The sequence below is a fragment of the Arvicanthis niloticus genome, chromosome 13 (genome assembly GCF_011762505.2).
Source record: "Arvicanthis niloticus isolate mArvNil1 chromosome 13, mArvNil1.pat.X, whole genome shotgun sequence".
Taxonomy (NCBI): Eukaryota; Metazoa; Chordata; class Mammalia; order Rodentia; family Muridae; genus Arvicanthis; species Arvicanthis niloticus.
The window spans coordinates 40,070,332-40,084,742 of NC_047670.1; the positions used below are offsets into that span (position 1 = coordinate 40,070,332).

Below are 14,411 nucleotides of genomic sequence, written 5' to 3' on the forward strand. Positions count from 1 at the left end.
TGTCTTCTAACTATTTAATAGAGAGGTTTCTTCAATTATGTGAAAAGAAAGTTGAAAGATTATTACCCCCATTAAATTATTACACTATACTCACACAGTTACAACTTATTTCTCCTAACTAGTAATTATAAGGGTTGGCTTCTAAAGAGCAAAGCTTGTATGTTTAGGAGACACTTACCATAAGGAGTTTCTTTAATACTGATGACTAAAGAAACAATGGAAGTGGGCCTTCCCATGGGGTATTAGTTGTTAATTGTTTTATCCAAAGTGTCCTACAGAGGATACAGGTACTTTATCTACTAAATAATGGTGTAATGGATAAAACTGAGAAAAATCTCTGATTTCTGAAATTTCTAGTACTAAAATTTAAAAACCAAGAAAAAAACTTCAACATAAAGATGTTTTGCAAGAATGATTATTAGAGGAATAAATAAAAATAAAAAGTCTTTAAATAGTACTCAGTAGTCTTTACTGGGTCTGGTATAATGAAGTAAGCTGGCACAGGAAAATTGTTTCCTCTATTTTTACACTTAAGAGCTTAAAAAATCATTCTCCTAAACATATCTCCAGGCTCATAATCAAACAAAATACAAAAACAAAAACTTTACATATTTTTATATCTCCTTCAGGCTCATAATCAAAATACAAAAACAAAACTCCATATATTTTTCTCTGCTTGGTAATTTTTAAAATATATTCTTGTGGTGGTGGTTTGAATGTTTGGCCCAGGGAATGGCACTATTAGGAGGTAAGGTGTTGTTGGAGTAGGTGTAGCCTTGTTGGAGGAATGTGTCACTGTAGGGATGGGCTTTGAGACCCTCCTCGAAGCTGCCTGAAAGACAGTAGTCTTCTGTTTGCCTTTGGAACAAGATGTAGAACTCTCAGCTCCTCTAGCACCATGCCTGCCTGGAGGCTGCCATGTTTCCTGCCTTGATGATAATGAACTGACCCTCTGAACCTGTAAGCCAGCCCCAAGTAGACATTGTCCTTTATAATAGTTGCCCTAGTCAAGGTGCCTCTTCACAGCAATGAAAACCCTATCTAAGACAGTACTTAAATAATCTTCTTCTATATTTAAGAATCATTATCTTTTACAATGCTAATAGGACTCTGGCCAGCATTACAAGGTTACATTGTCAAGTAGGTGCTAATTACAACTGAATACATTGGCTTTTTCATTATATCAGTTTTAAAAATACTATCTTACTTCATTTAAAGAGTTTAAAAAAAAAACCCTGGTTGAATTGTATTTTATTTGAGACAGGATTCAGTATATAGTCCAGGTAAGCCTCAAATTACAAGGCATTTAAAGCAACAATGTAAACACTGGTACTTTTATTTTTTTAAAGGCAAATTTATAGACAAACATTAAGAAAGTACTTTAATAGTGTAGAATTTTAAATGGCTTTAAACCATTGTAAGACCAAATGTATTATGCATATGTAATAAATTGAACAAAGTGTGTCACTGAGTATTACAACTTTTAAAGTTGTAATAACCCCCAACACACACACACACACACATATATCTTAATATATCTTATAGAGCATGTAAGTTAGACATACTTTAATATTCCTACCATATGGCCAAAGTTGCTGGGAGGGATAAAAGAGAAAAGAACATAAATGAAAGAGGACAGAAGCATGCCAAATAAAGGGTGTGTGAAATGTTGGGAAAAACTCAACTCCTGAATCTTGTGAAAGGAACCTAAAAACTAAAGAAATTCAGTGATTTAGGTCAAACCAGCAACTGGTGGAACAGTAGTGTTTCCTTTAAGAAACTTTGAACTGTAGCTTGTAAGAATATTTTTAAGATGGAGTACTGAGGCCAGATCACACTTACAGAAAGAACTCAGTATCACCATAATACAACTGGCCCCTTCAAAACCAATGTTGGTGGTGTTTTTACAATCAACCAAACCGCCAAAGATCTCCATTCCCTGAACCTGCAAATGCCTATCAAATGCTCTTTCCCAAAACATATTGTTTCTGTTGTTACTGACCAGCAAACAGAATTGTCTTCAAAGCCTTTTCACAAACTTCTAATCTCTACTATTAGGATATTTCAAAGGATTGGACATATACACCTTCTTCACTGGAGATAAGATTTCTCTATCTGTAACTCAGGCTAGCCACAAACTTACAATGCTCCTCTCCTGTCTCGGCCTCCAGAATGCTGGATTTACAGTCTTTACAACCATACCAGGCATCTCTTTTCTTTTAAAATCAGTTATGTAGGACCAGAAAACTACACTCACTGAAGGAGGATGAGAAAGGAAGGAGGATGTGGTTTTTCATTGTTCTGGAGTCCACAGAGAGTGCAAAGTCTATGAAATTGAACAGGAAACATTTTACCAACTTCTACATGAAAAATGAACAAGTCTTTTAATCAAGATTATAGTCAACAAGTTACAGCAAAAGTAGTTTCCATGAACTTGTTACTAAATAAAATTACAAATATTTTTACAGTAGTTAGCAGTTATTCTAAAGCAGTGGTTCTCAACCTTCCTAGTGCTGCCTGCAACCCTTTAATACAGTTCTTCATGTTGTGGTGACCCCAACCATAAAATTATTTTCATTGTTACTTCATAACTATAATTTTACTACTGTTATGTATGAGACTGTAAATACCTGTGCTTTTCATTTAGGCAACCATGTGAAAAAGGGTTGCAACCCACAGGTTGAAAACCACTGTTCTAAAGCTTATACTCTGCTCTCAAAGGATAGATGAGCCTACCATACATAAATCTGGATATCTGTAACAGTATTTCAATTTAACTGGGTTCCTCACATCATGAGTCATTTAGAACCATTACTGTGGGTCAGAGGTCACAGGTTCCTACAGATTACCAAAGATGTCCTTAGCATGATAACTGGTGACACAGGATCAGGGAAATATGACAATACTGAGGGGTCCTCATGAGGACTGTCATATCTACTCTAATAAAATTACTGGTTTTGAAATATGTTTTCTTTTGTAACTTAGAAGAGGACAGAATTTTAAGATAAAATATGTATCTTAAATATTTTTAAGTATTTAAACATTTAAATATTAGATACTTTAAAATACCTTAAATTTTTAAAAATAAGATTTTTTACAACAAAGTTTTAACTGGAAAACCACAAAGCACATTTATAAAACTAAGATTTTAAAATGTCTATAAATTTCTGAAAGTAAAATATTGGCAAAATAAATACTCAAAGGATTACAAATATTTATATACTCAAGACCCTTAATGGCAATTTAAACAACTGTATCCATTACTTCTAAGATTTTTAAACATTTTTACTTACTTTTTGCTATTTAATATGTATGGTACATGTACATATGTATGTTTGAGTGTGCACCTGGCGGTCAGAGGACACCTTGTAAGAACTAGTCATTTGCTTCTCCCATTTAGGTTCTGGACTCACCTTGGCTTTCAGACTCATGGCAAGTACTTTCCCCTCCTGTGTCATCTCACTGAAACTTTCAGACATTTTTCTTAAAAAACTAAAACTAACAACAAGATAGAATTCTTATTTAAGATAATGTATAAAAGTATCTTTCTCTCTAATTTCCAATGGATAGGTACCATATTCTCCCCCTCTCACTTATTATAAATATTAAAGTTATATCTTGAACTTCTATTGATCAATTCTACTGGTTACAGAGAAACAGAGAAAGGAATCCAAAAGAAAACATATACCTCTCCTATTTGAAGGGCTGTCAGTAAAAGTTCTAATTAATTTATTTGTCCCCCATTACTCCCTATTCTAAGACAGAAATTACATATTATCTAAATCTACTTTTAGTTAAGTTTTATATTGATTTCAATATATTAAAAAAACTTTTTACTAAATGATATTTTCTTAATGTAGGTTTATATTTATTTTATTTTTCACTTATGTCTCAACATTCATTTCCCCCAAAGACATATTTACCTTCAGCCAGTGCTGGTGATTCTGTCCTTTTCCTTCTATCTGTTTAAAGAAAAGAAAGGGAAGAAGAGTCTAAAAGATCATTATACTTTCAAATAAGTCATTACAACTAATTTCAACTGTAAGTACCCAAGTTCCTCAGAACCACATACAGAGCCAAGCATAGTGGTATATGACTTATCATCCCAAAGTCAGAGGAGAATGGAACACAGAGATTCCTCCAAGTTCACTGGCCTGGCAGCCTACTCAAATTGCTTCAGGTTCAGTTAAAGACTGATACCTACCTACCTCTACCCCCCTTCCTCCCCCCCACTCTCTCAAGTAAAGAGTGGTTGAAGAAAAGTACTCAGTTTTGATCTCTACACATACACACACAACCACCTACACAAAAAAGCACATATATTACATATACACACCAAACCATACATTCATGAAATGTTGTAACGTGTATTTCCTTGGATGAATCCAATCACTGTATATGAAGGGCCTACTTACTATAAGTAAAATATCATATTAGCACTATAAGAACATAAATAAATAATCAAACAGCAAGGATGTAGCATTCAAGACATTCAATATATCAAGAACATAACTAATTCTCATCACAGAGTATGAAAAAGGTAACCAAGAGAGACCAATTGGAAATTCTTCTGTATCCTTATCACATGGGCCAAAGGAACCTATTTGTACTTCTTACCACAGTTGAAGCTCACTCAGTGAGAAAGTCTTCAATGCCAGTCTTATTCTAGGTGTTAAAACACACATTCCATGGAAACAGCCCATCATTTGCTACTGGCAGAGTTGGCAAAACCAAAGTAAGCCACAATGTGCTTTTCAATGGGTTTTACCATTTCAAAATGACTGTATTATAATTTTGCAACTAAGACCACATGTAAGATAACCACTGTAACCATTTAGGTCATGTATAAAATTATCTAACTAACGTAACTTCTGACTTTTATGTGAAAATTTCTTTCCTTGATAGTTTGTTTTTATAACTCAGGAGTGCTGGATTTTTAAAAAACACAATTTCTATGTAATATTACAGGGTAGCATCTTGAGGACATGTGCACTGTGTTCCCAGATTACAAATGATCTTATGCTTAAAACTGTCCCCTACATGCTAAAATGTATCTCTGATTTTTTTTTAATGAGTCAACAGATGGAAGCAAAAATAGCAAAGAAAGTCCATTCATCCAAGTCTTCCAGATCAGTTTTTTGCTTGCTTACTTTGAAGAAGAAGAAGAGGAAGAAGAGGAAGAGGAGGAAGAGGAGGAAGAGGAGGAGGAGGAGGAGGAGGAAGAGGAGGAAGAGGAGGAAGAGGAGGAAGAGGAGGAGGAAGAGAGGAAGAGGAGGAGGAAGAGAGAAGGAGGAGGAGGAGGAGGAGAGGAGGAGGAGGAGGAGGAGGAGGAGGAGGAGGAGGAGGAGGAGGAGGAGGAGGAGGAAGGGTCAGAGGTGGAAAAGAGAGAAGGAGAGCTCTACAGAACTCTAAGTTGTCTGGCTATTTTCAACTCCTTACTTTGGAACAGTGCGTTAAACTTACCATGGGTAGAAGAGGGAAAGAATGGGAAAGACACTAACCCTAACAACCATAAAGCCCTATGAATACCACTTCATAGTGCAAACAAGATGGCAAATACCAATGGCCTAGTAATGAGAAGAGAATCTTATCGAGTGCTAACTAAGCCAGCAGCTACTGAAATTATGCCACAAAAAGGATAAATCAACTAAAGCATCTTGACCCTTGGAGGAGGCCAGGAGTAAGCCTATTGCAGTGCTAGCTAAAAGAAAGGAAGACCAAGCCGGGCGGTGGTGGCGCACGCCTTTAATCCCAGCACTTGGGAGGCAGAGGCAGGCGGATTTCTGAGTTCGAGGCCAGCCTGGTCTACAGAGTGAGTTCCAGGACAGCCAAGGGCTACACAGAGAAACCCTGCCTCAAAAAACCAAAAACCAAAAACCAAAAACCAAAAACCAAAAACCAAAACCAAAACAAAACCAAAAAAAAAAAAAAAGGAAGACCAAGAACATGGGAATGAGCCGTTTTCTACTGACTTCTGCTAGCCACCTATTGTGATTGTGACTACCATCTAAGAGATGGCACAAGGAGTGGGTAACACAGGACATCTCACTCCAATGGAATCTCAACTGCATTTTCTGTGGCTCATTGACTCTTCAGTATTTTGTTCAAGAAATACTCAGAAAAATCTGAACCCAGAAAGACAGAAAAACTTTTTTAGAACTTTTACAGCAAACCCAGAGAGAGAGAAAACTTTTAGAAAGTAAAAGTGTTAACATCATAGACAACTTCTGACCAACAGGAGAGAACTGGAAGATAATTACTCTCCTTGGCTCCTATCTGAAGGCATAGTTTTCTTTTGTTTTCAAAGACTTCTTCAAGAATAAGTCAGTTGCTCATGCAAATAACCTGCTCAATAATGCACCTTTCAACAGTCATTCCTTCTCATTTTACTTTTCCCCATCTTCCAACTATTTCTTAGTAACAGAACCCCAAAAAGATCCTGCACAAAAGCCTGTCTGTCTTGTGCTGTTTCTGAGGTCAAACCAGGTGATTTGCGTTCTAAACCACCCTGCATCACTGGACAGTCCTTAATCTCCTTTCTTGATCTCCTCTTCCTTCCAGCTCCTGAAATTGTCATGCCAGACAGTCTTAGGTTCTTTGTTCCTTTCAGGATCTCATTCTGTCTCATAATTTTACTGAACAGCTAGATAGCTCAAGTTTTCACATTGGGTCTCCCTAACTTGGTACTCACACTATTACCACCTACTCAGTTTCTCCAAGGGATAGTCACACTTTCCATGTCCCAAACTAAACTCTTCATTTTTACTACTCAAAATTGATCTGCTTGAAGCAACCTCCATCTCATGTGACAACTCTGCTTTTTCAGGTTCTCCAGTTAAAGTCTTGGGTTCTTTCCACTTCTTTGTCTGCACTCCACGTCCTACTCTAAAGGCCTCATCCCACTAGTTGTATTAAATCTACAAACTCTTGAGGTTCTATATAAGTCACAAAAATCAGCAAATACAGAGCTGTGACCACTTTAAGTAGAAGTGCTAACTAGGGCAAGCACACATTTGTATGTTTTATCCAATAGTAACGCAAACAAAATGTTCTGCAAATTATCTTTAGTTATTAATCCACTGATTTAAAACCTGTCTTAGAACTTCCCACTATCTAAAATGTATTACAGTATTAATTCTATCTCATTCATTTCCAACTGCATAAGTGAGCTACTCATGATCAAAGTCTAACATCACTGTGGTTATCCACAAGAAAGCTTCTTGGATCAATGTTATTAATACTAATGGAATGAACAGCTTTTTAATTTCTTTTTCTTGCAAAAACAAGCTACTTTCCCTAACGACTATTGCAGCTACCCAGAAATAAGTGGCTTCTTGGCCAGCCACTTTAATAAACCACAGAGACAAACCAGAATGGCATGCATAAAAACCATGAGGAAATTTGATGTCATACTGTCAAGCTCTTAATAAACCGATACCTGATAAAACACCAGCAATTATATTTACCTTTGGAACAAAACATCAAGTCATAAATAATACTAGGCAATACTCAAGTTGAGTAATTCAAGTACTACTTAGTATCTACAGATCAAGTAAAGTATTAAAAATCATTTCTTAGCCTCCAGCAAAAGGCAAGAGATAAAAAAGTTGTGACCTGTGGGCATTTGGTCACTGTAGTGTAACTACATAGTACTCAATAACTAGCTACAAAACCTAGGTAGGTACAAGATAAGACCTAACTGAACTCAGTTTGTTCATGATTCCGTTGACAAGCAAGGAAATATCTTTCAAAAATCATCCTAGAAACAAAAAGGAGCACTTGGATTGATTAATGGGCCACTGATGAGGTTCAAAAGTCTGACAATAAATACTATAAAATATCCTATACTTCCTTCTTCAGAGAGAAGAATCAAACTAACTGTAGTGGTTTGAATGAGAATGGCCCTAGCTGGTAAAACTACTTGGAATAAGAGATGTGTCCTTGTTGAAGGTGTGTCACTGAGGGTAGGTTTTGAGGCTTTAAAAGCCCACACCATTCTCTTTCCTTCCTGCTCTCCTTCATGCTTGTGGATCAGATGTAAATTCTTAGATATGGCTCCAAAGCCATGTCTGACTGACACCTTGCTCCCCACCATGATAGTCATGGACTGTACTACCTTCTGGAACTTTGAGCCCAAAATTAAATGTCTTCTTTTATAAGTTGACTTAGTCATAGTATTTCAACACAGCAATAGAAAAATAATTAAGATACTAACGTATAAAAAATTATGCAAAACAGAATAGATGAGGATTCATATAGGTTGTAATGTTGGTGAAAGGAATAAATTACAAAAGATTCTATTAATATATAGCCATTAAAAAAATCATAATGTGCTTAAACCAAAACAGAGACCACAATGATGAAGACTGTGCTCCCTAGAATCAGAACATAATTTAGTATGAAAGTTAAAATATAAGATAAAAATGTATTCTGAGAAATTGTTCTTAATAGTGCTCTGACAAACTTAAGAGTGTATATTTATAGCTAGATGTAAGGCGTAGGAATTAGGAGGTAGTAGAGAGATTTTCTACTAAGGTGAACTTTGAAGAATGGATAGGTATTAGAAAAGTTGGAAAAGGAAATAGAAGTTCAAGAATATTCTAGAGGAGGAAGGTATTATGATTGTATAATACAATGAAAGATTTCTTTAATAGGTAGTATTAGAATAATCTCACAGAAAACTAAGCCCCTTTGCAGCCAGTATACTGTGAATAGATTATAGCTTACTTTTTGGAACCAAATCTCAAAAACATTGTCTTATTGACTACTAGAGTAATATATTAAAATTTAAAGGGCGATAAGAAATTTATGATAGAAAGCTGTTACCAGTTATTTAAAGCTAAAGTAGGTGCTAGGGAGAGTGGTTAAGAGTGCTTTACTGCTCCTGCAGAAGACTTGGGCTTGGCTCCAGAAAGCACATGGCAGCCCATAACCACCTGTAAGTCCACCACCTTCAGGGGCTCCTACGCCCTTTTGAACCCCATGGACTCCTACAATCAAAAATAGATTTAACTAAAAGAATATACCAATGTTTAAATAGTTCTTTAATATTCATAATCAGGAGGAAAACGTATAATAACTTAGAACAGGTAGACAAAACAGTAAACACACACACTCCCTAATAATAAACTAGAAGTACTACAGCATGATTTAGTGCATGGGTTCTGGAATAAGTAGGCTAGAGTTGAGTTTTAATTTTTTAAATTAATATTTTCTTGAGTGTTTCACTGTTTGTAAAGGGAACACTTGCACATAAGTTTTCGTTACTTATAAAACAGCAAATATAATCTCAAAGAATGTGTGATTAAAGTTTTATTGAACATGGTCACAACTGGTCTTACTTATTATTAAAAACAGAATAAGATAGACATTATTTCACCATATTAGTATTATTATACTATTAAAAATAACCATGTTCAAGATATACCAGAGCTCAAATTCCTGAATAAAAATCTTGACATTCAATGAATTTTATGCCATGATTATTACTATATAGTGGCCTTATCATAAAGGGAAGGTTATATTAAGAGCACTCTCCTTGCTAGAAAAATATATACATAAAATATCAAGGTATATAAAATATAACCACAGGTTCTGTATACATATTCAACCAACTGTGCAGCCTAACAATCTGGGATGAAACTATTCACAGGTGACAAAAACTGTTTATGTTTTAAATGTATGCAGCTTTTCTTGTGGTTATTCCAATGATAAGGTATAACTATGTAGCATTTATATTGTAATAGGTATTATACATAATTTATACATTATTTAAACTATATTATATAAATGACTTCCAAATGCTATGCAATTTTATGCAAGGGACTTGAGCATTTATAGATTTTGGTATCTTCAGGAGTGGCCTTGGAACCAATGAGTATTTATTAGGGCAAGTATCATCAATTTTAAGTCTCAAGTGTATTTTAGTATTTTTAAATTGACAGTATCAAAATATTTGCTGGGTGTGGAAGTAATGGGAGGTTGAGGCTGGAAGATTGCCATGAGTTTGAGGTCAGCCTGTAAAGTACAATGAGTTCCAGGAGCATAGGCTACAGAATGAGACCATGTTTCAAAAAGAGAATAACATACAAAATGGAAGAAATATTTTGCCAACTATATATTACACAGGAAATCAATATATAGAATATATAAAGAACTTTAAGTGAAGAACACACACACAGGCACAGGCACACACACTCACACATGATCATTGAATCAGCTTGGCATGTAGCTAATCTCAGCTCCAAGAATGCTTTCCTGGAGCCTTAGGGATTTTATTACTGCAATGAAACACCATGACCAATTGCAAGTTGGGGAAGAAAGGGTTTATTTGACTTGACTTCCACACTGTAGTTCATCAATCGAGGAAGTCAGGACAGAAACTCAAATAAGGCAGGAACCTTGAGACAGGAACTGATAAAAAGGCCATGGAGAGTTGCTGCTCACAGGCTTGCTCCTCATGCCTGCTCAGCATGCTTCCTTATAGAACCCAGGGCTACTAACCCAGGAGTGGTCCCACCCAAAATGGGCTGGACCCTCCCCCAGCAATCACAAATTAAGAAAACAATCCTCAGGCTTGACTACAGGCCAATTTTATGAAGGGTTTTTCTCAACTAAGATTCTCTCTTCTTCAATGACCTAGCTGTTGACATAAACTACCCAACACACTTGACACACGAGCAAGGCCCTGAGTTTAATCTCCACTACTGCATAATCCCAGTGTGGTGGTGCAGATCTAAATTCCCAGCACTCTCGGAGAACCAAAAATTAGATAAAAATTTCCATTAGCCTGAAAAACTTCCTATTTGTATACAAGATGGTGTAAATTGTTAATACAGTTGAAAAAATAACTGTGCTTTAATGGTCTAGTTTTTTACAATTTTAGTTTCCTTTATATTGAAAATTAATACATACTAAACACATAATAAAAGTAGAAATACAAAAAATCATACCCATGACCCTATGACTAAAGCTATTGGTAATGACCTTATTTTCTCCTAATTATTTTACCATTTTTAAAAAATGCAACTCAATACCAGTTTTACAGTGTTTTGGTGTCATGAAAATTTCTTCCAAAAACGGATCTTCAATTTTATCCTATAGTGCTACATCCAAGACTTTCATATACATAAAGACTTCATGAAATTTGCTAAATGTTATCCCATTATCTCTAAAATCTTTACAAAGTAAGATTTTATTTTCAACCTGAACAATCCCCAGGGATCCTCCTATCTCTGCCTCCCTGGCTCTGGCATTACAGGTGTGTGTATACTTGACAGTGGGGACTTTTTTGATAATCTCAACTCAGTAATGTTTTAGAAGACACATCAATAAACCAAAGACCATACAATGGTTTCTGGAGGAGGTACTTCAATCAGGACAAGCAGATCTAAGATACATTCTCACAAAACAAATTAAGCTGCTTTGAAGCTCTGTAAATTCAAATTTTGAAAAACTCAGTGTTTAGATCAGGTAGAGTAGTGCAGTTCATATTACTGACCTGATGTGTTCAAGTGCTCTTACAAAATCTAAACACATGATTCAAGTTTGAAGACATAATGAGTAATAAAAGGCATTTGCAAAGTAAAAACACTTCAACTCCATATACAAAAAAACCCAATATTTTCCTAAGGGCCAATTTAGGAACAAATCAAACAGCTACTCAAATATGTATAGCATGCAAAACTGCATTTGTTCTGAAATAATTCCAAATGCTAGTTTCTTTGTTTTTAATTCATGACAAAAGATCATGGCTTAACTATCTTTACCCAATTAACAAAGTAAAAAAAAAAAAAAAAAAAAAAAAAACCTATAAATTACCTCAAATGAAAGATACAGTCACTTTATGGTAAAACAAAATATATTAAGTAAAATAAATTTTGCAACAATAAGGTCATCTAATTCAACCAAAAGCCTAAAATAAAATAAACCATGTCTCAAAACAAACAAACAAACAAACAAACAAACAAACAAAAAAAGAACCTCTGGTTCTAGAAGACCTCATTCTAGAGACTGATATGACCATCTCTAACAGCTGAAGCTACTGCAAGTCTGGAAATTTGTCTCTTCCTCATGGAAAGCAGCACCTTCCTTCTAAAACATTTTTGCCCTTAAAAGTTCCACTTAAAGCTACTTCCATTTTCAGTAGGCCTTGCTCTGCAATCTCTGCAATTCCCAAGCAGTCTCACCCAGCTGTACAGTTATTCTTGCATCTGTTATTTTTCTTGTCAGTGTTCTTTACTTGAGTAGGCAAACCCCAAGTACTAAGTGAGAACACATTGACTCCTCATCATGACAAGACACCTGACAGAAAGCAACTAAACGCAGGAACTTTTTACTGTCACTGTTTTAAACAGTGAAACTCTGAATGGTAGGAAGTGCATGGTAGCAGAAGTGACTTGTCTTTGGCACTGATGTTCATGGTAGCCAGAACTTGAGTGACAAAAGCCTTGGTTGATAACCCTCAATCCTCAACCCTGCAGTGACCCACCTTCACCAGTCTGGCTCCACCTCCTAAAATTCCATAATCTCTTTAAAGAACACCACTAGCCTGGGACCAGTGTTCAGTCTGTGGAAGACATTTTACATTCAAAGCACAACAGTCACATTATTGAAGGAAGACAAATTCATGAAAATTATCTAAATTTGTTTTTCAAAAGAGCACGAATCTACTTTAATGGGTTTACTCTCTATTCATTTAAATTCTTACAGGGTGCACATCACATGGACTGTGTCCCATGGCAATAGAAAGGAGAACTGGGCACCATCCATGCCACTGTTTCCATGAGCCCAAGCTACAGGTCCCAGGTTTTCACTTGTTTAGTTGGGAAAAGTTGTGTGGTACATTGAGCTTCAGAAACCTCTTATTCAAGCAAAACTGGCTTTATACCACAACCTATAGTTGCCTTCAGAAGTTCTGCCGCTAACAGGAATCCACAGGCCTCAAATGACAGAAAGAGCCTTTTATCTTCAATTTTTTGTACCCTATTCAATTATATTGAACTTATATTGAACAATATCAACATAAAGGTGGAAAATACTTGACCTAAACTTTGAAACCAACTAGATCCCAGTCTGAATTCTTTGCAGTGCTGAGGCTAAAACTCTAGGCCTCAAAAATGCCAGGCAAGCCCTACACCCATGAGCCCAAGCCTAGACCTAACACAACCTAAATTTTAGTTCTGACAACTGCTACCTGCAACACAGGATCACACAGTTCTGAAACATAGATTCTCTGATATAGAAATTAGAATTCATAGTTCTTCTATAGCACTACGCAAAGATTAATGAGATTTGGTAAAAATGTACTTTTAGCATTTAGCAAAAACAAAACAAAGGCTTCAATGAATTGGTGCTATGATTAGCAATACTGATTAAACATTTACTTTTTTGCAGATGCTGGAGCACAAGTCAAAAATGCTCCCTCCAAAAAATTTTTACCCTAAAAGAGTTACTGTTGAAATTATACACACACACATACACACACACACACACACACACACACACACACGTGTCTGTGTGTATATATATATATATGTGTGTGTGTGTATATATATATATATTAATGTAATATATACATATATTAATAAGTTCATAATAATCTGTCAATACTAGTTTGGTGGTTTGAATAGGAATGGCCCCCATAGGCTCAGACTTGCATCATTAGAGTGGCATTACTTGATAGGGATTAGAAAGTATGGCCTTGTTAGAGAAAGTGTGTCACCTGGGATGGGCTATGGGGTTTCAAGTGCTCAACCCAGGCCCAATTTTTGTTTTTTAATGTATTTTCCCCCTCCCATCTCTCTCTCTTCCTACTGACTGCAGATCCAAATGTAGAACTCTCAACTCTCTCCAGCACCATGTCAGCTTGCATGCTGTTGTGCTTCATACCACGATCACAATGAACTAAGCCTCTGAACTGCAATCAAGCTCCAATTAAATGTTTTCCTTAGTAAGAGTTGCCGTGGTCATGGTGTCTCTTCAGAGCAATAGAACTTTGACTAAGACAACTAGATTAACAGAACAGACTACAGTTATAACAAATTTAGAAAACAAGATAGCACTAAGGTCAAGAACATATTCCAAGTATAGGCTGAGGAGCCACCATTACATCACTCATGAAAATGTTTCGTTCTTTCTGATGAATGATGTTGAAATCAGAATCCATTTATTGTTACTGCATTTCCTAAAGCACAATGTCTGATACACTGCAGACTCCAGTATGTGTATGTATATGCTGAATCAGTGACAAGCAAGCATGATAGAAGAGACTTGAAGAAATGTGGCTTATCTATGCTTAATGCAACGAAGATTTGTGTAGAAAAAAATGAGATATTAACATATATGAATCAGATAGCTAAAAATTTTGGACAAACATGTAATTTCTATTATAAATTAATGTAATAAATAAA

The 14,411-nt window shown here is 35.7% G+C and overlaps 1 protein-coding gene across 12 annotated transcripts in view; it reads right to left on the reverse strand.

The window, feature by feature from the left end:
* The window catches only part of Cyrib (CYFIP related Rac1 interactor B), a 126,942-nt gene that overhangs the window by 35,113 nt on the left and 77,418 nt on the right, over positions 1-14,411 (reverse strand). For 11 of the 12 annotated variants that reach the window (XM_076911408.1, XM_034516877.2, XM_034516874.2 and 8 more), the window contains one exon: positions 3,924-3,962. Coding sequence is in view for 1 of the 12 variants with exons in the window: in XM_034516880.2 (XP_034372771.1) it covers positions 3,924-3,962 (39 nt within the window). In the remaining 11 variants the exon portion in view is untranslated. Of the gene's footprint in view, positions 1-2,257; positions 2,304-3,923; positions 3,963-14,411 lie in introns of those variants that run through there. The other variant, XM_076911410.1, reaches the window with a different exon arrangement.